This window comes from Acomys minous, assembly GCF_964271855.1.
Source record: "Acomys minous genome assembly, chromosome: 1".
NCBI lineage: Eukaryota > Metazoa > Chordata > Mammalia > Rodentia > Muridae > Acomys > Acomys minous.
Genome location: NC_140483.1, coordinates 3739062 through 3765843, shown reverse-complemented (window position 1 = coordinate 3765843; position 26782 = coordinate 3739062). Strand labels below are relative to the sequence as shown.

The 26782-nt window shown below is 50.2% G+C and overlaps 1 protein-coding gene across 2 annotated transcripts; it reads left to right on the top strand.

Annotated features, from left to right (window-relative positions):
* Window positions 1–10895: 10895 nt before the first annotated feature.
* On the top strand, window positions 10896–26436 carry NEK2 (NIMA related kinase 2). Of its 2 annotated transcripts, none has more exons than XM_084779917.1 (8): window positions 10896–11187; window positions 11782–11999; window positions 12273–12513; window positions 15791–15873; window positions 17100–17226; window positions 18019–18238; window positions 22447–22572; window positions 24654–26436. In XM_084779917.1, exons 1-8 carry the CDS (start codon window positions 11092–11094, stop codon window positions 24851–24853), a joined length of 1311 nt encoding a protein of 436 aa, XP_084636043.1. In that variant the 5' UTR covers window positions 10896–11091; the 3' UTR covers window positions 24854–26436. The 2 variants fall into 2 exon arrangements, with proteins under 2 accessions (XP_084636043.1, XP_084636042.1); XM_084779916.1 differs by having other exon boundaries at window positions 10897–11187; window positions 24633–26436.
* Window positions 26437–26782: the final 346 nt, after the last annotated feature.

Here is a 26782-nt window from a genome sequence, read left to right as displayed (position 1 = left end):
GCCGCTGGACTAAGAGCGCATGCTCATGGCACCCAGGGAACACAGAGAAAGTTCATGGGGATGTGCTTTCAGAGCACCAAGGGCCCTGTAGACTAAATTCATGGTCAACTGAAGTGGGGTTCCAGTTGGTGAGCCGTGAGCTGGATGGGAAAGGCAGGGATCAGAGAAGCTCTGAAGACGGACGACAGACAGACAGACATCTGAAGACAGCTTCCCACGCGGGCAGGTATTCCATCTGTCCTACTCAAGTGTGTATAGTGTGCTCATGTGTTTATATTACACACCTATTTGTTATAGCTTTCTTCTTCCTTTCCTCCTCTTCAGTGTTGTTTTGTTTTGTTTTGTTTGATCCTTGCCATGCTGGTAATGAAAGCCCGGACCTCACCCAAGCCAGGCAGGTGCGCTTATCACTGAGCCACCTCCCCGGCGCTTTTAAGCCACATTATTTCCTTGTCAATTGTTTTAGGCCAGCACTCAGGTTGCCCTAGCCTTCCTGTCCAGGTGGCCTGTAGAGAATATTACACAATGCCATGGTCTAAGTGCCTCACTAAGTGACATTGTCCTGAGATGGGCTTTGTCCTGCCTCCATCCTGCACGTGCTGGGGGTACGAGTCTAACAGGTTGGGCAAGCTTTCCAGCTGTACCACAAGGGCACATCACATCAGAAATGGCACGCGCGCGCACCCACTCCGGAGTGCAGCCACCCTCTGCCCGGCTCTGGTTTGATTCTGAGAACTCGGAGTGCCTGCGGTTGCCAAGAGGCAGAGTCCTCTGGGGATGGAGCTCAGGGAAGCTTTTGACCTGTAAAATCAGATGGAGAAATACAAAGTCCTTCATTTCTTTAGCAGTGATTTGAGCACTGTGGTCTGGGCGAGCTGAGAGCCAGCCCGGCTCTTCCATGTTCTAGCAGTCTGGTCCCGCCTGCTCAGTTTCCTTGTTGCAGCTGTGAACCTGGGGCAGCCGAGGCTCACATCAGCGTTTCTGTTCTAGCCTAGCCTGCAGGAGGAAGGTGGCCCGGCAGGAGTCTGCAGGTCCTCTTGTATGGGAACACACTGACAGCCATTGGAGGCTCGCAGCATGAAGAGATGTGTGCCAGAGGGCAGCATGACCTTCATCTCACAAAGTTTACATGGAGGCTGTGGATGCAGTCCCTCCTCCATGTATTTGGGTGCTCAACATGAAGTCAGCTGTTAGCACTTAGCTGCACCCCAAGTCCCCCTGCTTTGTTTAATCTCTGTCTCTGTCTCTGTCTCTGTCTCTGTCTCTGTCTCTCTCTCTCTCTCTCTGTGTGTGTGGTGTGTGTGTGTGTGTGTGTGTGTGTGTGTGTGTGTGTGTGTGTGTGTGTGGTGTGCTGTGTAAGGGTGAGAGCACACCACAATGGCTGTGTGAAGGTTACAGGATAACTCTGGTGTTCAGTTGTCTTTTTCCACCAGCTTTACCTGTGTTCCAAGCCTCAGACTCAGGTTGCCAGGCTTGAGAGACAAGGGCTTTATCCACAGAGCTGCGTGCTTTGTTTTTGAGTTTTACATTTATAAGAAAGTTGTGAAGAGAGCATAGAGTTTCCATTTCTTGAGGTGAGTCCTGCCTGGCTTCCTGATGGGTGCCACCCCCACCCCCCACACCCAGCGTGGTCCATCAGTTTGTGTTTTGTCTGACTTCCCTTTTTCAGCGGTACACAGTCACACTGAAAGCGGCCTATGAGGTTATAGCTTTTGTCCAAATGACCCTGGTTGGTCACCTGCATCCTTCCCCGTGTGCACACAGGCCATCTGCAGCCTCCATGAGGAGCACGACCCCCTGAGCCAGGCTCAGGCCCCTTGGTTTGTCTCTTTGCAGGCTGAGTGGCTTGGGTGTGGCTTGGGGATGAGGCTAGGAAGACGGGGCAAACTTCCAGAAAACGTGGCATGTGTGTCTCATCAGTTTCATTTGAGAGACAATATGGGGGCCTGCAGGGTGAGGTTAACCATGTGCAGCCTTGGTTTTCTTTCCTGGCAGAGGGAACAAGTGATGACCATGATTCGTCGTGGGGAGTATGAGCTCGCACCGTCTACTGCTCTTACATCCAACTCCACAGGCCACAGCAGCCACGTTACAAATGCCCGTGGGCCCAGCTCTCTGGGCTCCTCAGTCCCCTTGCTGCCCAGGATGGTGAGAAAAACTCCTTGCTGCCACTGTCTATTGAGGCCTGAAAAGTTATATTTGACAGTCACAGCCGGGCGTGGTGGCGCACACCTTTAATCCCAGCACTCGGGAGGCAGAGGCAGGTGGATCTCTATGAGTTCGAGGCCAGCCTGGTCCACAAAGCAAGTTCGGGGCAGTCAAGGCTACACAGAGAAACCCTGTCTCAAAAAACCAAAAACCAAAACCAAAAAATCTATCTATTATTTCTTGGGAGCTGGAGAGATGGCTCAGAGGTTAAAAGCACTGACCGCTCTTGCAAAGGTCCCGAGTTCAATTCCTAGCAACTACATGGTGGCTCACAACCATCTAAATGAGATCTGGTGCCCTCTTCTGGCCTGTAGGTGTACATGTAGGCAGAACATTGTATACATAATAAATAAATATTGTAAAAACTATTACATTTTTACGTGTGTGTATATGTGCACACCCATGTGCACATGGGTGCCACAGAGTTCAGAAAAGCTTAAGAGATCCCTCAGATCTGGAATTACAGGGATGTGAGCCTCCTCATGTGGGTTCTGGGAGGCAAGCTTGGATTCTCTTGAAGGACAGTGAGGTCTCCTAACTAGACATATTTCTAGCCTGCTGTGCTGTCACACATCTGTAACCCCAAACATGGATGACTGAAGCAGGAGGAACAGTGGTCAGCTTTGACTACAGTGAGGTCAGGCTCAGCCTGGGCCCATAAAAGGACTGTGTCAAAGCTGTTTTTTTAAAGATATATTTATTTATGTATATAAGCACTCTGTTGCATGTATGCCTGCATGACAAAAGAACATCAGACAGAAGAGGCATCAGATCTCATTATAGATGGTTGTGAACCACCATGTAATTGCTGGGAATTGAACTCAGGACCTTTGGATGAGCAGCCAGTGCTCTTAACCACTGAGCCATCTCTCTGGCCCATTACTGTATCAAGGTTTTAAGTGCACTTTTGAAGAATGGCATTGTTTTGTGCCCAGGTAGCTCCTTCCCCAGTTACTCTGTGTGCTCCATTCTGGGTTCTTTGTGTTTTGTGTTTGAACTGTGAATTTGAGAAAGGAAGGAGGGAAAGGGAGGGGAAGGGGGAGAGAGAGAGAGAGAGAGAGAGAGAGAGAGAGAGAGAGAGAGAGAAGAGAGAGAGAGAGAGAGAGAGAGAGAGAGAGAGAGAGAGAGAGAGAGAGAACAAAGAAGTGGAGGCTTGAGTCCAAGTTCTCTGGAGGCTTTGAGGCAGATCTCCTCCAAGGACTTTCTAGATCTTTCCTGTAAGAGAGGAAAGGGTGTACTCTGGTTGTGTGAGGCCAGGACTGAGTCCTGGGGCCCGTGAAGAAAAGAGCTGGGTCCTGCGCTCTAGCACCCCTTCACAGCCTCTGACCTCTACAAACAGCTGAGAGGTGGAGGGAGGGAGACTGGGGGGGGGGGCGGAGAAGAGGAAGCATGAGGACAGGAGAGAGCGCTCACGTGACTGGCATTGTGGATGTACTGACACCTGTTCCTCGGTGAGGAAATAGACCCTTACTTTGAGGGTGAGGAATAGAAATAGAAAAGAGAGCTGGGCGTGGTGGTGTACGCCTTTAATCCCAGCACTCAAGGAGGCAGAGGCAGGTGGATTGCTGTGAGTTCAAGGCCAGCCTGGTCTACAAAGGGAGTCCAGGACAGCCAAGGCTACACAGAGAAACCCTGTCTCAAAAATCCACAAAGAAAGAAAGAAAGAAAAGTGAGAAAGAGGTGTCACTCTTCTGTTGAGCTGAGGCTGACAGGAGAGCTCTACAGTCCAGTACAGGCTCAAGCCAAACAGAAGCTGATGACAAGCAAGGGCAGCCGGGGACATGGGCCCTGAGAGATGCATGCTGGGGCACTCGGGCCTCAGAGAGGAACACCTGGGTGGCCATCTTTGGTCTCGGGCTGTGGAACAGAGGTGAGTGGCAGCCTGGGGTCTGTGTGGCTTGGAGGAGGAGCTCAGAAGCCTGTGGCCCCACACTGCCCCCTGAGGATGGTGAGGTCCCTCGGAGTGCACAAGCCTGGCCTCTTGGCATCTCTGCTAACAGGAAAGTTGGTTTGTTGCTGGATTTTGTTGGAAAGCGCAGGGCACACCAGCCAGCTTTCTTTCTCCCGGCCCTCAGCTGGGAAAGTTGGCTTCCGCCATTCATGCCTGTATCACCATTTAACATCTTCTGGGTCCTGTTTCACTGATTGTCGAAGCTTCTGTGCCAAGGAGTGACACTCCTCCAGGAAGTGGCTTCTGAGCCTGGCACTTAAGAGCCACAGGCTGCAGCTTCAGGCTTTCTGTCACCTTTGCCCCCGAAATGCTTTGTCTAACGGCAACTGAGGTTGTCCTGTGAGTCTGCATCAAAAGTGTCACTCCCATCAGCCCCAGCTACTCAAGAGTACTTCCAGAGGACCCAGATTAGGTTAACAGCACCCACATGGTGGCTCACAACCATCCAGAACTCCAGTTCCAGAGGATCTGGTGTGACCACCATGCACGCATACATTCACGCATATGGAATAAAAATAAATCTTAAACAAACAAAAAAACTCCACCCTGAGAAGGAACAAGAGAGTGTGCAACTCTTGAAGGGCTCTACATGCAACTCACCTACCTGGAAAACTTTGGTTCCACCCACTGATACCAAAACAAGTTCCCTGTTCAACTTTTCTGAGCCCTCTTCAGTGTGTGCTGTGCTTCCTACAGCACTTCCCTCCCGGCTGCCTTCTCACTCATTTGGCCCTGTTCATATAGCTCAGCAGCCGGCAGAGATATGGAGGCGTGCGCTGCCTCACTGGGTGCATATACCAGTGTATAACATGAAATCTCTTGCAGATTAATGCTATGGGAGGGCACCAATCAGGGCAGATCTCCAGAGCAGGGTGATAGGCAAACAGGTGGCCAGGTAGGTCCTACAGCTGCCCTGGGAGGCAGCCAGGGTGTCTGGCAGGTCCCTTACCACCTGACCTTGCTGTGACCCCTGCGTCCAGCTGCTGCCCCATCCCACTTGAAGGAGAGAGGCCTGTGCTCTCGTAATGTAGCCAGTGTTTATGTGTCCACACTTCCGATCTGCTCTGGCACCCATATCTGGCCCCATCCTATGCCAGTGACCCTCTCTCCTGAGGGAGCCTGGGTTATGCATACTACATGCACACACACACACACACACACACACACGGCCCTTGGTCTCCTTCGCTGACTTCTCTTCTGCCCTCCCTGCCACTGGCCGGCCTCCCACATGCCTTTAAGCCCAGCCTTGCCCTCCACACCTCTGCCCATGCCGCCACCATCTCTGGTCTCCTAAGGCAGCACTTGTCTTCCTTGCTTACCCATTGCACAGCTGGTCAGCACGTCACATTGGTCCCATCTCCCAAGCTCTCCTGGACTCGTGGCCTCATCCCCTGAGCTGTTGCTTCCTTGTCTGGCATCGTGTCTCCTGTAGCTGCTGGGCTCTTTAGCTGCACTGCACAGGCCTCTCCAGAACACACGTCTGGTCATGCTCCTAGCTCCCAGCTGACCCTGGGCTCCACTCCTTCCCAGGGGCGCCTCAGCGGAGGGCCTGCCTGTGCACTGTGCTACCTGACTCACTGAGTGGCGAGCCCTGTGCAGCCAACTGTCCACACCAATTCACAGGGCCCTGCAGAGCTCCCTGCCTCACACACACTTCCTTCTCATTCCTGCTTGCTTTCAGAATAGCTAAGTGTCGCCTCCCCAGGGACATCTCCCGACTAGAACATCTGCCATCCTTTAGCAGAGTCTGTTTCTGCTGGGTGTCCCGGCTGAGCCACTGTCACGCTGCAGAGAAGGAAGGGGCTTAACTGCACTCACCTTGTCACTGGCCCCTTCTGGGTCAGCGCTGCCTTCTCCTTCTCAAGCCTGTCACTGACCTGTAGCCCACGAGCACTGGTGATAACAGTCAAACTGAGGAAGAAAGCGGCTCCTCTTCCTGAGTGCCCAGCTTCAATTCCCAGCACCCACTTGGAGGCTCACAACTCTGGTTCCAAAGGAACCAAGTACATATGCACATGGTGCATAGACACATGTGCAAACAAAACACCTACACACATCAAACAAATTGACAAAAACCAGTTTTGGGGGAGAGGGGCTTGTTTATTTTTGAGACAGGGTCTCTCTATGTAGCTCTGGCTGTCCTAGAATTTGCTGTGTAGACCAGACTGGCCTCAAACCTACAGGGACCCAACTGCCCCGGCTAGGGTTAAAGCTGTGTGCCACCACAGCAGCTTTAAGGGGCGGGGGTGGGGGGTGGGGGGGGATGAGAATGGAGGCAGAGGGCCCAGCTGCCCTGTGCTCGGATTCTGTGGCAGCTGTGCAGAGCTTCCTTGTGCGAGCATTTAAAGCTGGAACGGTCATTTAAGGTCTTGCAGCTTAAAGCCTTTATTTTCGCAGAGCTCAGGCACGGGTTGCCAGAGCCACACAGCTCCCGGTTCCTGGGCCTGTAGTCCCTGCTCATGTGATTTCACAATGGCTCCTCCTAAAGCCCTGGACAGTCCCCAGAACACAGTAGCTGTTACCTAGAGTCTGGACCACTATAATAAGCTGCCCGGGACTGGGTGGTTCCTAACCTACACTTCCTGTTACAGGGCTGAGAAATCAGGTGCTGGCAAATCAGCGTGAGGGCTGGCCTCCTTGATGAGCCCTTGAGACCCAGTTCTCCCAAAGGCCCAGCGTCTGCACCTTCCCAGGTTTCACCACGTGACTCTGGGGTGGAGAGTCCTAATACTCAGACCACAGCAGTCCTGCCCATCTGCCTGTAATTAGCTGGATGTTTGTAGCCAACTGATATGATTAATACTTAGAAACAGCCTGGAGACGTGGTTCGTGGTTGAGTGGGTTTGCTGCTCTTGGAGAGCATCAGTGTGTGGCTCCCAGCACCTAAGCTGAGTGGTCACAGCTGCCTGTAACTGCAGCCCTTGGGGATCTGCACCCCACCCCCATACCCCAACACAATTGAAAAAATATTTTTAAAAGCTATAGTATTATAAATAACATAAAAACATGTATGAAAGCCTAGGTTTATCCATGTGTTAAACAAAAACTTGTTTTTCCTTGCAAGTCTGAAACTCCCCGCTTAAAACACTGTGGGGCTCCAGCCACACACAGGGGTCCCAGCCCACTTTCCTCATGTTCTTCCGTAGCTGCCTGCCACTCTGCCCCAGTCTGCGTTCTGTGCTGTTCACGGCACCTGCAGTCACTGACATTATCAACTTGTCTCCCCAGCATTCCTTTCTTCCAGTTATTTACTGAGCATATACTATGGGTTTGTTTTAATTTATAAAATTTTCTGAATTGAAATAGAATTATGTCACTTTTCCCTTTTACCCTCCCATGTCCCCGCTCTCAAGTTGACAGACCCTTTTTCTTTGATTATTGTACATGCGTATGTACGTACGTAAGTATGATTTTGTTGTGTATATGGCGCCAAGGCTGAGCACCCTCCACCAGACAACCATGTAAGGGGGCTCATTCCTGGGAGAGGCCGATTCTCCCAGCAGGCATTAGTTGCCTGCAGGTCTTTGGTTAGAGGGGACCCTGGGGAAACTCTTGCTTCTTCCATGTGACCGTGTCCATTCACGCAGCTGTTGTTCTGGACTTTTCTTCTTTATGCAGCCATTTCTAGGAGAGACTGACTCACAGCAGGCGTCTTGGTACCCTGGCCCTTGCAGCTTTCTGCTCACTCTTCTTCAGTGTTTCCTGAGCCACACATGAAGGGGCTGTGGTGTACATGTATCCACTGGGGCTGGGCTCCCCATCACCTGTTGACCTCTGCATTGTGTCCAGTTGCGGTTTTCTGCCATTAGCCTCTTTGATGAGGATGAGAGCTGCACTTACCCAGGAAAGGCGGGTTGAGACAGTGTGTCACCATGTTGTGCAGGCTAACCTTGAATTTGGAATCCTCAATCTCTCACACCACTACTCTTGGCTCCTTTTTTTTCCCTTTAATCTTTTTGTTTGTTTGAGACAGGGTTTCTCTGTGTAGCCCTGGCTGTCCTGGACTCAATTTGCAGACAGGCTGGCCTTGAACTCACAGAAATCCTTCTTCCTCTGCCTCCCAGAGTGCTGGGATTGAAGGGGTTTGCCACCATGCCCGGCTTTCCTTTAATCTTACAGTTTCTGATTTTGTTTGTTGTGACAGGTTTTCTCAGTGTAGCCCCAACTATACTGGACTCCTTTTGTAGGCCAGGTTGGCCTCAAACTCAGAAATCCTCCTGCCTCTGCCTCCCGAGTGCTGGGATTAAAGGCGTGTGTAACCAAGCCCGGCCAGTTTCTGATTGTTACAGAAAATCTCCATGTACGTACGTACATATGTATGTATGCATTTCACTAATAACTTTAAAGAATTGCCCGTAAACCTAGATTTCAAACTGCCCAAGTAATCCCCAAGACAAGGTCCACTCACAAAATGTCTTGGCTTAGTGCTGTTTCTCATTTTGCAGTGGTGTACAGCCCTCTAGTGGGCATTTTGTGTCAGAGGCTCTGCTCTCTCTTTCCTGTTGATTTCCGCCCCCTCTCCGTGCTTGCCAAGTGAAGGCATGTTAGTGGTTAGGCTGTGTCATGCTAACCCCTCACCACCCTTTTTATTATTGTGGCCTCCCGGCTGAACACACTTTCCTGGAGCCTCTGTGCCAGGACGGCTCCCCCAGGATAAGCAGGCTCAGCCTCAGACAGGCATGCTCAATGGCTGAATATTTCAGGGACCACTACACGTCTCCGTGCAGGTCTTAATAACGGGCCTTCCTGGGTCTTTGTTTAACACATCTTTTTTGCTTCTCTATGCCAGGACCAATGCAACGGCCACATATAATGGCCACAGATGGTTTGAGGTTCAGCTGGGAAACAATCACAGATGCCAGTCAGAACTGATTTACATGCACAGTGGTGTCTGAACGCCTTGGGTGAGGCTCTTCAGAGCAGAGGTGGCTAAGTTGGAGTTCAATCTTGTAGGACAAGTTGTGTCCTCCGGATGAACATAATGGAGGAGCCTCCTGCTGCCTTGACCTACCAGGTGATTCTAGACCCTGTCCAGTCAGCACTCAACAGTGCCCACGATGGGGTAAGGCATGAGGGGCCACAGGTGGAATTCTCACAGCAGATGCCAAGCTGGCACTGAGGAGCTGAGGAAGGATGCTGGGTTTGAAGCAAAGAGATGACGGGACAGGTGTGAAGCAGGCTGGCCAATGAGGTCACACACATACACACACACACACACATTCACACACATACACACACGCACACTCACACACACACACACACTCACACACACACTCACACACATACTCACACACACAGACTCACACATACCACATCGCAAACAGGTCACACAGAACACACCTATTACACACACCACATATCACATACATGTACACACATACCACACACCACACATATCACACACAGCACATACTCCTCACATGTACATACCACACACATACACACACCACAAATACCACACACATATGCATACCACATACATAACACACCACACATCACAAGCACTACACATAACACACATAATACAAGCAGCACACACCATGCAAATGACCTCAGCCATTTGCAGTTCCTTATATAACTTCTGAGATCTAAATTAATCCTACTCCTTTGAGGTGAGACAGTGTCCTTGAATGTTAATTTAAAAGTTCTCCTGGCTGGCAATTCCAATTAGCTTAGACTAAATTCAGTGCATGAAATACATTCTTTATTTTTAACATAAGGAGGCTTCTAATTCTTACTAATAGGACATCGGGTTCTTCTCAATCACACCATGAACAGATATTTTAAGAACGACGACCCATTTATGCACCACATTATTAGCTTTCTGGTAAGGCACTGTATCCTCTAGCTGCCCTGGTCGGAGGCCTGAGCTCCCATTTCCCAGGAGCAAGTGGGGCTGCTTCCTTGGCTGGGCCCGAAGTCAGTGAACGCGTTCGACACTCCACATAGGCTACTTAGGAACGCTTTTTTCTAACATACTTTTTTGCTAGATCTCTTAGAAATGTGTGGTGACCACACTGCCTCCCTCATCTGTTGAACAAGTCTCTCCGTTAAATGTAAAGAGACACAGACTATGGTAACTGTGCCAGGGCTCACATGCCAACTCTACGATATTACTGTGAATATCCATTAATTTTTCCTCTTATTTTTAAATCAGTTCTCTTTTGAGAAGTTGGGCTTATCCAAGTTCCCATTTCCTCAGGGGAAAGACAGGAACAGGGATGGATGGGTTCTTTCTCCGTCTCCTCTCTCCCTCTGTCTCTGTCTCTCTCTGCCTCCATGTCTCTCTGTCTGTCTCTCTCTGGGGGGATAAGACAGGGAGGGGCTGTCCTTGAATTTACTATGTAGCCCAGGCTGGCCTCGAACTCACAAGACATCTGCCTGAGTGCGCCACCATGACCCGGCTGGAACAGGGGTTCTTGCTCTCTAGTTTGTGTGGAGAAAGTGCCTGGCGCACTCCTCTGTCTCACAGGGTCAGCACACACAGGCTCAGGTCCAGGGGCAACGTGCAGAAGAGCTGGGAAGGGGTGAGGGTCCCATGGCGAGCGCCTCCGGCCGAGAGCTCCGCGGACCTCCGTTACCTTAGCGACGGCGGCCGAGGGCGGAGTAACTGAGGCCCGACAGGCGTTGCGATTCCCGGTCCTGGGGGGTGGGGGGGTTGGGGGTTCGGCGCTGCGCGTGCGCCGTACCACAGCGGGGCGCCCACACCGACGCCGACGCGGTTGCCTAGCGACACACATCTTCCCAAGATGCTTAGCGGTGTTGTGTTTCCTCAGCCAATCGGAGCGAAGATATGCCTTCGCTGTGGACCAATGGCCTGCGAGCCTCGGCCCGCGACGGTTGACCCGGCAGCCGGTGGCTCGGCTTCGGGCCCGCGGACTCGCGGGTGAGCTTGTCCGGTGGGTGGCCGCCCGTCCGTCCGTCCGTCCGCCATGCCTTCCCGGGTGGAGGACTACGAGGTGCTGCACAGCATCGGCACCGGCTCCTACGGCCGCTGCCAGAAGATTCGGCGGAAGAGCGACGGCAAGGTGAGGCGGCCCTCCGTGGCGGACGGCGGAGCCCGGAGGGACACAGGGAGGGACCGGGCGAAAGCCACGGGAGACGACAGGGGTCCGAGGGGCGGCCGATCACTCTGTGTCCGCGGGCGGCAGAGAGACGAGCTCGGGTGCTCCGCACTTCAGTGCTCAAGCCCAGGGAATGGTGCCACCCACGGTTAGGTCCTCCCACTTGAATTAACCCAGTCTAGACCCCGCCCCCGATATACCTTCCCAGATATTTGTCTACTCTGTGGTTTTATTTGGAGTTTTTGTTTTGTTTTTCGAGCAGAGTCTCTCTGTGTAGCCTTGGCTGCCTTAGACTCGCTTTGTAGACCAGGCTGGCCTTGAACTCACAGTGATCTGCCTGCCTCTGCCTCCTGAGTTCTGGGGCTAAAGGTGTGCGCCACCAGGCCTGGCTCCTCAGCGGTTTTAGATCCTGTGGACAGTACTAACCATCATAATTGACCTAGAGTTGTAGGAGATAAATCTATATCTATATCTATATACGAACCTGAGATAGTGTTCTGTTTTGGAGGATTTCTTTCTTCGTCTTCACCCTCACACCGTGGAACGGTTGTGTTTCAGATACTGGTATGGAAAGAACTTGACTATGGCTCCATGACAGAGCTGGAGAAGCAAATGCTTGTGTCTGAAGTGAACTTGCTCCGGGAGCTGAAGCATCCCAACATCGTCCGATACTATGATCGCATTATCGACCGAACCAACACGACCCTGTACATTGTCATGGAATACTGTGAAGGAGGGGACCTGGCTAGTATCATTACAAAGGGGACCAAGGATAGGTAAGTGTGGCTTCTGGGTGAGCTCTAGGGTCTAGTTTTGTTGTTAGCACATTCTCTTGGGGACAGGGACAGAGCCCTTAATAATGTGGTAGAATGTTCTTGTATTGGTTGGTGACTCATTCTGTGTTGGGAAGGGTTAGGGAACCAATGCGCACATTTCGTATCCAATAATAACTTGCTTCCATGTTTGTACATGTGGAAAGCTTAAATGGCTTGTCCTGAATGCAAGATGATTTTATTCATTTTGTTCATGTGTGACTGCTTTTGTTCCAGACAATACTTAGAGGAAGAGTTTGTCCTTCGAGTGATGACTCAGCTGACCCTGGCCCTGAAAGAGTGTCACAGACGGAGTGATGGGGGCCACACTGTGCTTCATCGGGATCTGAAGCCAGCCAACGTCTTCCTGGACAGCAAACACAACGTCAAGCTTGGGGACTTTGGATTAGCTAGAATATTAAACCAAGACACGAGTTTTGCAAAAACGTTTGTTGGCACGCCTTATTACATGTCTCCTGTAAGTATTTCAGAATTTAATGCTTTTTGTTTGTTTTTGTTTTCAAAACAAAGTTTCGTTGTATAACAGCACTGGCTGTCCTGGACTCACTTTGTAGACTAGGCTGGCCTCAAAGTCACGGAGATCCTCCTGCCTCTGCCTCCCAAGTGCTGGGATTAAAGATGTGCGCTACCATGCCTAACCCAGAATTTAACTTTTTAATATCTTAGGCAAATCATTCAGATGCAAGGAAACTAAGGCTTGGGCTACTAATAAATCCAGTAGCTCAGAGTTCACAATACAGTTCTTAGTTTTCACGTTTCCCCTCAGTGTTGAGGATTGAACCTCAGGCCCTCAGGCATTTGAGGCAAGCACTGTACCACTGAGCCACAAACCACATGTCTGTTAAAAGTTTTGTTATTTATGTATATATGATGTGTGTCTTGTGAGTGTGTGCTGTGTGTGTGTGTGTGTGTGTGTGTGTGTGTGTTGATGCTGGAGGCTGGAAGAGGGAGTGCAGCAGTGTTGTGCTGTGCAAAAGCAACAAGTGCTCTTAACTACTGAGTCGTCTCCAGGATCCCCTCCCTGCCCCACCCCCACCCCCCTGGGTTTCACTGTGCTGTTCTGGCTGGCCTGGAACTCAGAGATCTGCCTCTACTGGGATTGAAGGTGTACACCACCAGGCCCTGCTTTTGTTTTTATATATTATTGTGCTAAATTCCAGGGTTACAAAGATGAACTAGTGTTTGAAAGCAACAGTGTTTCCGAAGGTATCAGTCCTGAACAAAGAACTCCCTGGAAGTTCTTGTTTTTAAGCCTGCAGCGCCTGCACCCAGGTGAAGTGCAGCCCCTGGAGGCAGCTGTCACACTCACAGAGAGAGGGGTGCAGGAGCTGAGCCGGTGGCTGCTACTTAGGCAGTCAGGACCCAAGCCCAGGGAATGGTGCCACCCATATTTGCCTAGGTCTTCCCAGGTGAGGTAAGCCAGTCTAGACTTGATGATGTGTACGTGGGATTTTGTCCTAGGAGATTGTAGGTGCTGGTAGGTTGATAGCATTGACCATCACAGTAACCTCGTGTTTGATGAGGCTCAGGCCTTGTCACAGAGGCACCTGTTTCTCCACTGTTAATGGCCTGCACAGGCCCTGCTCTTACTGCTGTTCCTCCGCATTTACAGAGCTTCCCTCTGTGCAAGCCCTTGTATGAATTACTCCTCATTTCTGATTATTGGATTGTACAGCAGTTGTTGGGACAAGGGCAGACAGCGTTTATCTGTCATTAGGTGTCAAAAGTTGGAGCATGCCCTTAATCCCAGCCTGGTCTCACTAAACAAGAGCAAAACACACAACAAATAAGTAATACAGCAACCAGCCTTGAGTCTGTAGGGACAGCATTGCTATGTAAGTGTCAAAAATCATAGCAGGCAGAGGGTTTTTTATTAGTTCACAGAGATTTCCAGGATTTTCTAGATATATAATTACGCTAATAGAGCTGGTGGCAACATAAAACTCTGAGTTTGTGACTCTTGTTTTCAGAACGGGGCTGTTTTCCCATGGTGTTGTGTTCCACACAGAAAGCTTGATTACAAAGGGAGATCACCCAGGAGCTAACACCTGCACTTTTTCTGCCTGCCTTTTGACTAGAGTTCAGTTTCCCCAAGGCACAAGCTGGGAGAAGTTCTATCAGCCTTACATAAGGAGAATATTAGTTACAATGGGGGACTGAGAATGTGTGTGTGTGTGTGTGTGTGTGTGTGTGTGTGTGTGTGTGTGTGTGTATACACACGTCTCTCTGTTTGTCTGTGGCTTTTGGAGGCCAGAAGAGGGCATCAGTTCCCCTGGAGCTGTTTTGATTTGTTTGTTGGTTTATTTGGTTGGTTGGTTGTTGGTTTTTCGAGACAGGGTTTCTCTGTGTATCCTTGACTGTCCTAGACTCCCTTTGTAGACCATGCTGGCCTTGAACTCACAGCAATCTGCCTGCCTCAGCCTCCCAAATGCTGGGATTAAAGGCATGTGCCACCATGCCTGCCTCATTTGTTTGTTTTTAGTTTTTATTTTATGTGCATTGGTGTTTTGCTTGCATGATTCCCTCTACAATTGGAGTTACAGACAATTGTGAGCTGCTGTGTGGGTGTTGGGAATTAAACCTGGGTCCTCTGGAAGAATAGTCAGTGCTTTTAACCCCTGAGCCATCTCTCCAGGCTCTCCAGAGTCTCAAGTAGTCCAGGCTAGCCATGAACAGCTACTTCTTATTTAATGGAGGATGACCTTGGACTCCTGACTCTCTGGCCTCCACTGCTTGGGTGTTGGATTATAGGTGTGTTCCACCAGCTAGTTTCTCTGATATTTTTAGAATGCAGTTTCTAGTCAGTGCCTACAACTGTAACAGTCCCAGCTACTTGGAGGCTGAGGCAGTTGTCTGAACTCAGGAGTCTGAGATCACTGTCTTTAAACAAAACAAAATGACGTTGACTTCCCTTGAGGACAGTGGGGAGAGCTCTCTCAGGTTCACCTTTGAACTGTCAGTGTCGGGCTCACAATAAGCATGAGATGAGTGAATGAATTGTGTGGGATGAAGTTGCCAGGACGAGGTCACTGCCCTTTCCATTGTAAAGTTGAAGAGAAAGTGGAAACCACCATCTTTGTTTCTGTGGTCTAAGCTAGTCAGGCTTTCGGATAGGAAATTTAGAAAATTTTTGCTACAGATAAAAAATTTAACATTTTTATTTTTAAGTGAATATTACTAAACTTAGAGGTTCCATCTTATTTTCAGTTTACTGATTTATTTATTGTGGGCTTTGTTTTGGTTGTGTTTTGTTGGGGTTGTGTGTGTGTGTGTGTGTGTGTGAGAGAGAGAGAGAGAGGGGGGGGGGACAGCAATTCATAAAACCCAGGCTGTTCTAGAACTTGATATATAGCTGAGGATAATTTTGAATTTTAAATTTTATTTTGTGTGTATAAGTGTTTTGCCTTGTTTGTATGTATATGCACCAAATGTATACAGTACCTGGGGAGACCAAATGCAACAGATCCCCTGGAACTGTAGTTACAGATTACAGTGAGCTGCCATGTGGGTGCCAGGAACAAACTGAGTCCTCTGCAAGAACATCAGGTCCTGTCTGCTGAGATGTGTCTCTAGCCCTGTCAGTGAACTCTCCACCCTCCCGCCTCCACCTCCCAAGTACAGCACGCGTACTCTGTGCTTGGGGCCCAGCCCGGGGCTTGGTGTGTGTGCCAGGCAAGCATCCTGCCACCTGAGCTGCAGCTCAGCTCTCAGAGTGACTTTCTCACCTTCTCTAGGAGCAAATGAGCCGCTTATCCTACAACGAGAAGTCGGACATCTGGTCGCTAGGCTGCCTGCTGTATGAGCTGTGCGCATTAATGTGAGTGTGGCAAAGAGACACTGTTGGTCACCTTTACTGGGCCCTGTTAAAACTGAGTTACAAGACAAGTTAAAAACAACATCCCCCAGCGCGCGCGTGCACACACACACACATTAAGAATGGAACATGGGTTTGTCCTGCTTTGTTGAAGGATCTGTTTCCCAGTGAAGCTGACACTCAGATCAAGGGCAGAGTTTGCAGCCCAGGCTGACAGAGCAGAGTGGCCGGGGTCCTGGGAAAGGTGTGGGGTTTGGAGAACAGGAAGAGCTCTGAGTCTTGTCACTTTACCCTCCACTTCTGTGTTGCTCCATCACTCTGGAGACAGTCTTTGAGCTGTCTTTCTGATCTAGGAGGCAGAGCCAAGGTGCTGCAGAATGTACAGACTCCAGGTAAGAGCTGCTCAAACCTAAATGTAGGCAGTACCGTGAGTGACACTGCTGACCACAGCCACAGTACCAGGACACTGCTGACTACAGCCACAGTACCATGACACTGCTGACCACAGCCATGGTACCAGGACACTGCTGACCATAGCCACAGTACCAGGACACTGCTGACCACAGCCACAGTACCATGACACTGCTGACCACAGCCACAGTACCGCGGCACTGCTGACCACAGCCATGGTACCAGGACACTGCTGACCACAGCCACGGTACCGCGACACTGCTGACCACAGCCACGGTACCATGACACTGCTGACCACAGCCACGGTACCGCGACACTGCTGACCACAGCCACGGTACCAGGACACTGCTGACCACAGCCACTGTACCAGGACACTGCTGACCACAGCCATGGTACCGCGACACTGCTGACCACAGCCACAGTACCATGACACTGCTGACCACAGCCACAGTACCGCGACACTGCTGACCACAGCCCGGTACCGCGGCACTGCTGACCACAGCCACTGTACCAGGACACTGCTGACCACAGCCATGGTACCAGGACACTGCTGACTACAGCCACAGTACGGCGACACTGCTGACCACAGCCATGGTACCACGGCACTGCTGACCACAGCCATGGTCACAGAAAAGAGTCCTGGTTGAGGACATAGAGTTCAAGGCAGAGCCAGCCACCTGTTTATCCTCGTTTTTTCAGTTTATTTAACATTAAAATATTTTTCTCTTTTCTTCCCTTGCCCCCTCTTATCTCCATTCTCTCTTTCTCTTCCCTCATTTTCCTTTATTTACTGTATTTATTTATTTTTTAAACCCCAGGCCTCCGTTTACAGCTTTCAACCAGAAAGAATTAGCTGGGAAAATCAGAGAAGGGAGGTTCAGGCGAATCCCTTACCGCTACTCGGATGAGTTGAATGCCCTCATCACTCAGATGCTGAACTTAAAGGTAAAGCTGCAAGGCTTGGTGCGCTGTCTGTCTTCATATCTTGGTGAGCTGTGGAGGGCGTGTTCTTTCTGTAGACTGATGAAGGCTGAAGAAGCCTCAAAAAGACGCAGAGGTGCAAGCTCACAGGCGCCTGTGAGCCTCACTGCCTGTTTTCCTTGCCACTTTCTGCCACACTAACGGTGGTTGGTGGCATGGAAGGACTGACAAAGGCCTATGAGAGGAGCAGCCGTAAGGGAAGGGGCCGGAAGTGGGGCCTCATAGTTGTCATTTACCCTAAGAGACTAGAGATCAGAACCAGGGGGACGGGGAACAGGCAAGGTAAATGCCCGAGAAAGGGCTCCCTGGCCCGTGTGATGGGACGCAGGTCGTCTCTGTAGGCTGAGGAAAGAGAGAGTGGGGGGCTGTGAGGTTGCAGAGGATACGGGGGCGGGGGTGTGTGTGATGAGCTGATAAGGGGGAGGGTGTGTGTGTGATGGGGTTGAAGGTCTGTGAGCATGTTCTTAACGGTGTTTAGAGAAACAGGCCCTACTTCCCCAGTGGTGCCCAGTGTGTTCAGGTGTGGAGTTGTGCAGGGCCTGAGCCAGCTCCTTAGAAGGAATGAGAAAAGAGAAAAGGATAGCTAAAGCCTGCGTCATCTTGCAGACCCACGACTTTGTGACCAGTGAACTTGTGTTTCCAGATGTTTGACTAGATGTTTCTAGATACAGGAACTGACCAGTGTCTTGTTTACCCTCTTAACATAACTGCTTGTCTGAAGCTGACTTTGTGCTCTGCCTGCCACATTGTCTGCAGGATTACCAACGACCCTCAGTGGAAGAGATTCTGGAGAGCCCTCTGATAGCAGACCTGGTCGCAGAAGAGCAAAGGAGAAATCTGGAGAGGAGAGGACGGCGCTTAGGCGAGCCTTCGAAGCTGCAGGACTCCAGCCCTGTGCTGACTGAGCTCAAGCTGAAGGAAAGGCAGCTGCAGGATCGAGAGCGTGCACTCAGAGCTCGGGAGGACAGCCTGGAGCGTGAGTCCTGCCCAGAGCCAATGGAGCAGCTGACTGCAGTGGGGAGGTGGGCCGGAGCCAGCTGACTGCAGTGGGGAGGTGGGCTAGAGCCAGCTGACTGCAGTGGGGAGGTGGGCCGGAGCCAGCTGACTGCAGTGGGGAGGTGGGCTAGAGCCAGCTGACTGCAGTGGGGAGGTGGGCCGGAACCAGCTGACTGCAGTGGGGAGGTGGGCTAGAGCCAGCTGACTGCAGTGGGGAGGTGGGCCGGAGCCAGCTGACTGCAGTGGGGAGGTGGGCTAGAGCCAGCTGACTGCAGTGGGGAGGTGGGCCGGAGCCAGCTGACTGCAGTGGGGAGGTGGGCTAGAGCCAGCTGACTGCAGTGGGGAGGTGGGCCGGAACCAGCTGACTGCAGTGGGGAGGTGGGTCGGAGCCAGCTGACTGTAGTGGGGAGGTGGGCTAGAGCCAGCTGACTGCAGTGGGGAGGTGGGCTAGAGCCAGCTGACTGCAGTGGGGAGGTGGGCCGGAACCAGCTGACTGTAGTGGGGAGGTGGGCTAGAGCCAGCTGACTGCAGTGGGGAGGTGGGCCGGAACCAGCTGACTGTAGTGGGGAGGTGGGCTAGAGCCAGCTGACTGCAGTGGGGAGATGGGCTAGAGCCAGCTGACTGTAGTGGGGAGGTGGGCTAGAGCCAGCTGACTGCAGTGGGGAGGTGGGCTAGAGCCAGCTGACTGTAGTGGGGAGGTGGGCTAGAGCCAGCTGACTGCAGTGGGGAGGTGGGCTAGAGCCAGCTGACTGCAGTGGGGAGGTGGGCTAGAGCCAGCTGACTGTAGTGGGGAGGTGGGCCGGAACCAGCTGACTGCAGTGGGGAGGTGGGTCGGAGCCAGCTGACTGTAGTGGGGAGGTGGGCTAGAGCCAGCTGACTGCAGTGGGGAGGTGGGCCGGAACCAGCTGACTGCAGTGGGGAGGTGGGCCAGAGCCAGCTGACAGCAGTGGGGAGGTGGGCTAGAGCCAGCTGACTGTAGTGGGGAGGTGGGCCGGAACCAGCTGACAGCAGTGGGGAGGTGGGTCGGAGCCAGCTGACTGCAGTGGGGAGGTGGGCTAGAGCCAGCTGACTGCAGTGGGGAGGTGGGCTAGAGCCAGCTGACTGCAGTGGGGAGGTGGGCTAGAGCCAGCTGACAGCAGTGGGGAGGTGGGCTAGAGCCAGCTGACTGCAGTGGGGAGGTGGGCTAGAGCCAGCTGACTGCAGTGGGGAGGTGGGCTGGAGCCAGCTGACTGTAGTGGGGAGGTGGGCTGGAGCCAGCTGACTGTAGTGGGGAGGTGGGCCGGAGCCAGCTGACTGCAGTGGGGAGGTGGGCTAGAGCCAGCTGACAGCAGTGGGGAGTCTGGGCTAGAGCCAGCTGACTGCAGTGGGGAGGTGGGCTGGAGCCAGCTGACTGCAGTGGGGAAGTGGGCCGGGGTCTGAAGAGAAGAGCTGAAGTGCACAGGCCTTGTTAGAACCTTTTGTTTCTTTCTATTGGTGGTTACTGGGGATTGACCCAGAGTTTTGTGAACACCAGAGCTGCACCCAGCCCTTTTTTGAGACAGGATCTCTCTGAGTTGTCCGAGCTGACCAACCCTCCTGCTTTGCCTCCTGTGTCGCTTGGTTACAGCCCTGTGTCACCAAGCCTGGCAGAAACTTTTTATAAACCAGTGGTTCTCAACCTGTGGGCCACGACGTCATTGGGCTGGTGTGTGAATGTCGTGTGTGTGTATGTGGTGTGTGTGTGTGTAATGACCCCTTTACAAGGGTCACCTAAGGCCATCAGAAAACACATATTTCTCATGGTCTTAGGAACTGAAAGTCCATTCCTTGTCTCCAGGCAGTTCTGCCCATATCCAGTCAGGCCCACATAGGAGACCCTGGCATGACGCCCTGGTCCCAGCCCCATCACATACACCCTGAACATGCAGGTGTATGTGACAGTGTTGGCACCATTAAGTATTCATGTGGAATAGTCATGTGTGTAGACAGCAGCTGCTGTTGAAAGCAGTGATATTGGAGGCAAACCATCACTTGATGAATTGCAACTACTGAGTAAATATGAAGTCACACACTGTAAAACCATCAACTACTACAGCAGTCTAGGAGGGTGGATATTGAGGGGAGATGAGTGGGATTGGGGAATTGGGGTGCATGATGTGAAATTCACAAAGAATCAATACAAAGTTTAAAAAAAAAGCCAGACTTGACGTTGGCTGCAAGGATCAGAAACAAAGCCTAGCAGCCATTGAAGCTTCATTCTTGGTGACACTCGAAACCAGCAGCGCTCACGCCATCGCTGGGAGCCACTTTTGCTCATGCTATGGTCAGAGACAAATGTGTTATGCAGTTGGGTGCCATGTCCTTATCTAACGGAAATTAAACCCACTCCACTCCCAGCAGTTAGCGCCAGCCGGATGGATCTGCAGGTGTTGCTGCTGTTACTGGTGTCCATGGGTGATGATGTAATGATGATGGCGACTTTAAAGATGTGGCCTTTTTTTTTCTTTTTTGCAAACACTTTGAAACAACAACTACCACATATGATGTATTTGACACAATTGATTGATTTCTGAAAGAGCATAACATCTCTTGGCGAGACAGGTTTGTGGTACCTGCACAGATGGTGCTCCAGCTGCTCCCCGTGTCTATCTGGATTTCAGAGTTTGGTGCTGAGTGAGTCAGCCAAGGTCGTCAGAGCGCACTGATGATTCACCTGCTGGTGTTAGCAGTGAAGATGCTGCCACAGAGTTATCCGCAGTAATGGAAAGCATCAGAGCCTCTGTCAGTATGTGAAGGCAAGCAGTCTCTAAAGCTGCCGTGAGGTGGATGCTCAGAATGAAGCTCTGCTGTTTCATGCTGAAGTGAGGTGGCTGTCAGAGGAAACGCTTTAAAATGAGGTTTTGAGCTTCATGGTGAGCTCAAAAATGTTCTTAATCAGAAGCCTCTGTTTGTCTGAAAGGATCTGATCATTCCAAATGAAACTTCAGCTTTGGCAGCAACAACAAATTGGGTGAAAATAAAATGTACATGCTGTATTTTTTTTTTTAATTAACTGTATTACCTGTAGGCCTGGCTAGTAATCAGTTAAGACACAGACACTTGTTATATTTTAAAATAGCCTTAGTTAACCAGAGGCAGGGCAGATATCAATCCTCTAAACTACCTCCCATAGTGGGGCAGGCATGGGATCCCTGCCTCAATCCCATGCCATCTGTTTCTAATAATTTATATCAAGCTACCTCCCATCCATAATCCCAAATACTTGCTAATGTTCTTCGTCTGGGCTGGATTCTCCATCCATGCCGGCCATGTGCTTCTCTTCCAGCTAACTCATGGCGGCCTTCCTCTCCTCTCCTCACGGTCTCTCGTTTCTCCTCGTGGAGGTCTTTTTTTTTTTTTTTTTTTAAGATTTATTTATTTATTATTACGTATACAGTGCTCTGCTTGCATGTACTCCTGCAAGCCAGAAGAGGGCGCCATATCACAATACAGATGGTTATGAGCCACCATGTGGTTGCTGGGAATTGAACTCAGGACCTCTGGAAGAGCAGGCGGCGCTCTTAACCACTGAGCCATCTCTCCAGCCTGTGGAGGTCTTTTTTCTTACCGGAATTCCTCTCTGTCTCCTCTAAGCCCTACCTATCTCCTCTGCCCTGACCAGGTGGGATGGCTTTTTATTAAGCAAAAGGTGGGTCACACAGACAGCAAGCAGTAATTAGCATCAAAGTACATCAGACCGTCCCCCAACATCTCCCCTTTTCTGTCTAAATAAAAAAGGCCATTTTTATATACAGTAAGTACAATTATGAAAAATTATAAAAACCAATAGGTAAGACTTACACACATAATTTTTAATCAAAATGTATTTGGCAACCTCATAGAAAATATTATCTATTCTATCTTGGTAAGTCTAAAGTTTTGAACCTAAATCAACATTTATTAAAGCTCAAATCTATCAACCTAAAAGTATCTATCTAGACTTCAGAGTATCTTTTTAACTCTTAAACAACTAAGCTTAAATTTAAAATTAACTATCTGGTCTTCAACCCCATCAGAGACTTGCGAATAAATGTAACCGAGTGAAAGTGAAGTACAGGTTAGCAGCTTCCAAAATGAGAAAATGACAGGCAGTTTTAGGCAGAACTGTCTGTGGTTTATGGCCAGCGCTCCTTACCTGTTGCTTTTCTTTTTCCCATCCCTTTTCTAAAGAGAAGGAACGTGAACTTTGTATTCGAGAGCGACTAGCAGAGGACAAACTGGCCAGAGCCGAGAGTCTGGTGAAGAGCTGCAGCTGGTTGAAGGAGCAGAGGTTCCTGTGTGTGGCCGGCGGCCCAGGTGTGTTCATAGCTCCACACACACTGTGCCTCACGTGGTAATGTGCACCCCAGTGTGGCCCCAGACTGATTTGTAGGGCTTTGACTTTACAGCCTCAGATCTCAAGGTGACTCCACCGTGTCTGCACTGGAGTGGAAGTGAGATCCTGCTAGCACAGAGCCTGACTTTCTGGGTGAGAGACTGAGACACAGGGGTCATAATTTCAGCTCCACCCACCTTAACAGATGGTGTGATTCATGCTGAAATATTTTCAAAACTATACATTTTAGTTTGTCTATGGTATTCTTTGGTTATGTTACAAAAACTATATTTCTTTACATTTTTAAGCAAAAATCCTGGTATTTTAAAACTGCCATACGTCAGTCATAATAGAAAGTATGGCTTAACAGGCATGGTGGTAAAAGTCTGTGATCCCAGCACTTGAAAGACTGAAGCAGGAGAATTGCTGTGAGTTTGAGAGCAGCCTATTGTACATAGTGAATTCAGGCCAGTCCCAGTGAAGGGACTGGCCAGGCCAGCCCCTAGTGAGAGTTGGATTTCCTCCAACAAGGCCACACCTCCAGTCCTTTTCAAATAGTGCCAATCCCTGATGTCTAAGCATTAAAGTAATAAATGAACCTATGAGGACCATTATTCAAACCACCACATTGTTCTTCCTGAGGACTTGAGTTTGGTTCGCAGCACCCACGAGTGCCTGTCTTCCTGGAACTCTAGCTCCAGGGCATCTGAAGTCCTTTTCTGGCCTCAGGTTATGTGCTCAGGTGCACACAACCCCTTCTTCCCCCACCCCATAAACACACACACATACACGTGCGCATAATTTACAAAATAAACGAAAATGAGAGGCTGCTCCGTGGCTAAAGGTGCGTGCCACCACGCCTGACACACCTGAGTTTACTCTCTAGGACCCACGGTGGAAGGAGAGAACTGACCCCAAAGCTGGTCCTCTGGCTTTGCACACCTTTATCCCAGCATGCAGGCAGCAGAGGCAAGCAGCCCACTTGAGTTTAAGGTCAGCCTGGTCTGCAAGTCCCAGACTAGCCACAGAGACAGAGTGAGACTCTGTCTCAAAAGCAAAACAAAAAAGATAAGCCAGCCACAGAGTGAACCATCACTTTTGGATCTTTCTTAAAATCTTTGAGTTCCTTTTTCTGTTGTCTTGCTTTTGGAGACACAGGGTCTCCCTATATAGACCTGACTAGTAGACATAGAACATGCCGTGTAGACTAGGCTGGCCCCTAACTCACAGTCTGGGACTAAAAGTGTGCACCACCACACCTGACTTATGTCAGCTTTGTTTAGGTCATAGCTCAAAGAAACAACAACAACGACAAAATAAACCCTGGGGCTGCAGAGATGACTCAGTGGTTAAGTGCATATACTTGTAGAGGACCTGAGTTCAGTTCCCAGCACCCACATCAGTTGGCTCACAACCACCTGTAACTCCAGCTCCAGGGCATCCAGTGCCCTCTTCTGAACTTGAGAGTGTCTGTATTTATGTGCATATATCCACACAGGCCGCCCTCGAGTGCGCCCACACCCACAAATAATAAAGCTAAATATTTTATTATTTTAAAAGATTTTATTTATTTTATGTATATGAGTGCTCTGTCCATGCACATCAGAAGTGGGAATCAGATTCCATTACATATGGTTGTGAGCCACTATGTGGTTGCTGGGAATTGAACTCAGGACCTTTGAGAGAGCAGACAGTGCTCTTAACCACTGAGCCGTCTCTCCAGCTGCCAAAGCTAAATTGTTTGTTTGTTTTTTGAGACAGGGTTTCTCTGTTACATAGAGCTTTGGCCGTCCTGGACTCTTTGTAGACCAGGCTGGCCTCGAACTCACAGAGATCTGCCTCCCAAGTGCTGGGATTAAAGGCATGTGCCACCATGCCCAGCGCTAAATATTTTTAAATAAAAAACCTGGTTGATTTCTGCTATACCCACACCCTTGACCAGTTGTCGCAGAAAAGATGACAGGTGTCAGCTGAGTCAGTACTCATCTGTATAATAGAGTTGATCTCACGTAACTCAGACCCTTTCTTCTTTTTTCTAAAGAACATGATCTTCCGTCCTCAGTAATGAAGAAAAAGGTTCATTTCCATGGGGAAAGCAAGGAGAACACCACAAGGAGCGAGAATTCTGAGAGCCAGCTTGCCAAGTCCAAGTGCAAAGACCTGAAGAAGAGGCTTCATGCTGCCCAGCTGCGGGCTCAAGCCCTGTCAGATATTGAAAGAAACTACCAGCTGAAGAGCAGACAGATCCTGGGCATGCGCTAGGCAGCAAGCTGTGGAGCTGGGTTGGTGCTTGACACCAGCAACCCACTGGAGATGGGAACCCGGCTGCTGTAGTTTTGTGTGTCTGGGTCTGTGAGCTGCACCTTGTGTGCCGTGAGCATGACCCTGGGATTGTTTGTGGTCTTTCAGCAACACGTCTGCGAGACAGCCATGTCCTCCTCCTAATATCCCTTGGGGAGGCCTCGTGCCTTTGCTGCCTGTTGCGCTTTTGATCCCATGTGCGATTACTACTGGGAATATGAGCTGAACACTGTGGGTCTTAGGAGAAAATAACGTTAGGGAAAGAACACTTAAGCTGGAGGACGCACTGAGTGTCACGTGACTGAGGGATACCGCCTTCTCTGCAGTTCCCAGGTGAGGCTTCCGCTGGTGTGTGACCTCGCTTTAACAGGGACTATGACAGAGCAGGAGTCCTCACTCGCCCACGGGGTTGCATTACAGGCTTTGTTAGTGTGTGATGCTCCTGGGTGAGACCCAGGCCCTGGCCTGGCAGCCTGAGGAGAAGCCGTCACCAGCATTCAGTTCAAGATGTCCTTAGTGCTAGTGAAAGTGGAGATTAGACTCTGGGAGGAAGGGATGGGCCGGAGCTTTTGTCTGAGAACGTGGGCTTACCTTAGGGAAACCCCTGCCAGGACAGCACCAGTGAGTGCAGAAGAGGCACAGCAGAGAGACTGAAGACATGAAGGGCGAGCCTGACTGATAAGGAGGCAGATGTCGTCAGAATTGTCCCTCAGTACCTGGGGACAGGAGGCTGCAGCTGCCAGAGCTGCTCGCACTCTGACTGTGCAGTACTGCAGCCTGTGCCTCTGTCAGTTGATGAGGTTAGTTAGATGCTGTCTGCTCCCAAGTGTGAGCAGAACCATCTGAAGTGTCCGAGGGTCTTCACAGTTTAAATTGCATGTGTGGTTTCTAAGTGTTTAATGTCGGAGCACTGTCTTCAGGAAGTTGGGTCTACCTAAGGCTACCGGGGAAAAAGCAGGCCTTCCTCCTTTGCTGTCTGTCCACAGCCCCTTGAGACAGCTTCAGAAAAGAACAGTACAGTGTGCAATATTTTCGATGCATGCCTTCACCTGTGTTAGTAGAAGTTTGCTGTTTGTCTCCAGTGTCCTGAAGACTCATCAGAAAGGGATTTATTTGCCCAGTAGGTGCTGTTGGCTGAGAAGGAAGGTCAGAAGCGTTTTAATGCCAGTTGTCTCACAACTAAACACACAGACTCCTTGCATTTTAAAATTCAGTGTCCTTTACTTTCTGGAGCTGTAATAACTTGCTTGGGTGTGTAACTTGCCAAGGTTGACTTTTCTGATGCTTTCGCTGCTGTTGGCACTTGGGGCTGCAGAAGCAGCACCAGGGACCGCTTGCAAATATGTCTTTCTGTGGCAGCTTAGATTGTTAAAATGTGGCAAGCACCTTGTCTGTTGTGAAGGGACTGTGACAATCTGCCAGATGGATGTCCTGTTGAAAACTAGGAACTCAGTGTGGTGGTTTTTCCCACTTTTTCCTCTTTCTCCTTTGGTCTATAGTGATATTGGCATAGCAATACAGAATAAAATTCTATGTGTATAAAACATTCTAAGTATGAAGTTTTAAGTGTTCTTGAACTTTAGAAATTTTAACTGGATATAATTGTTTATGAATAACAAGTCATCTATAAAATTTCCAATACAGTATAAATCTATTTTATGGAAAATTTCATTGTGACTTTTGTATTTGTGTGTGTGTGTGTGTGTGTAGCCTAGAGGACAACCTCAGGAACCCTGGTTTCAGGTAAGGAGTCATCTGGGTGTGGCCTGCACCAGTTTTGTCTGGTTTGCTACCTCTCAAGTTCCAGGGTCCCCACTCTTGTCTCCACTTGGTGCCCAGGATTACAAGCACATTTTACTGTATCTAATTCCCCATCCCCCACAGGGTTTC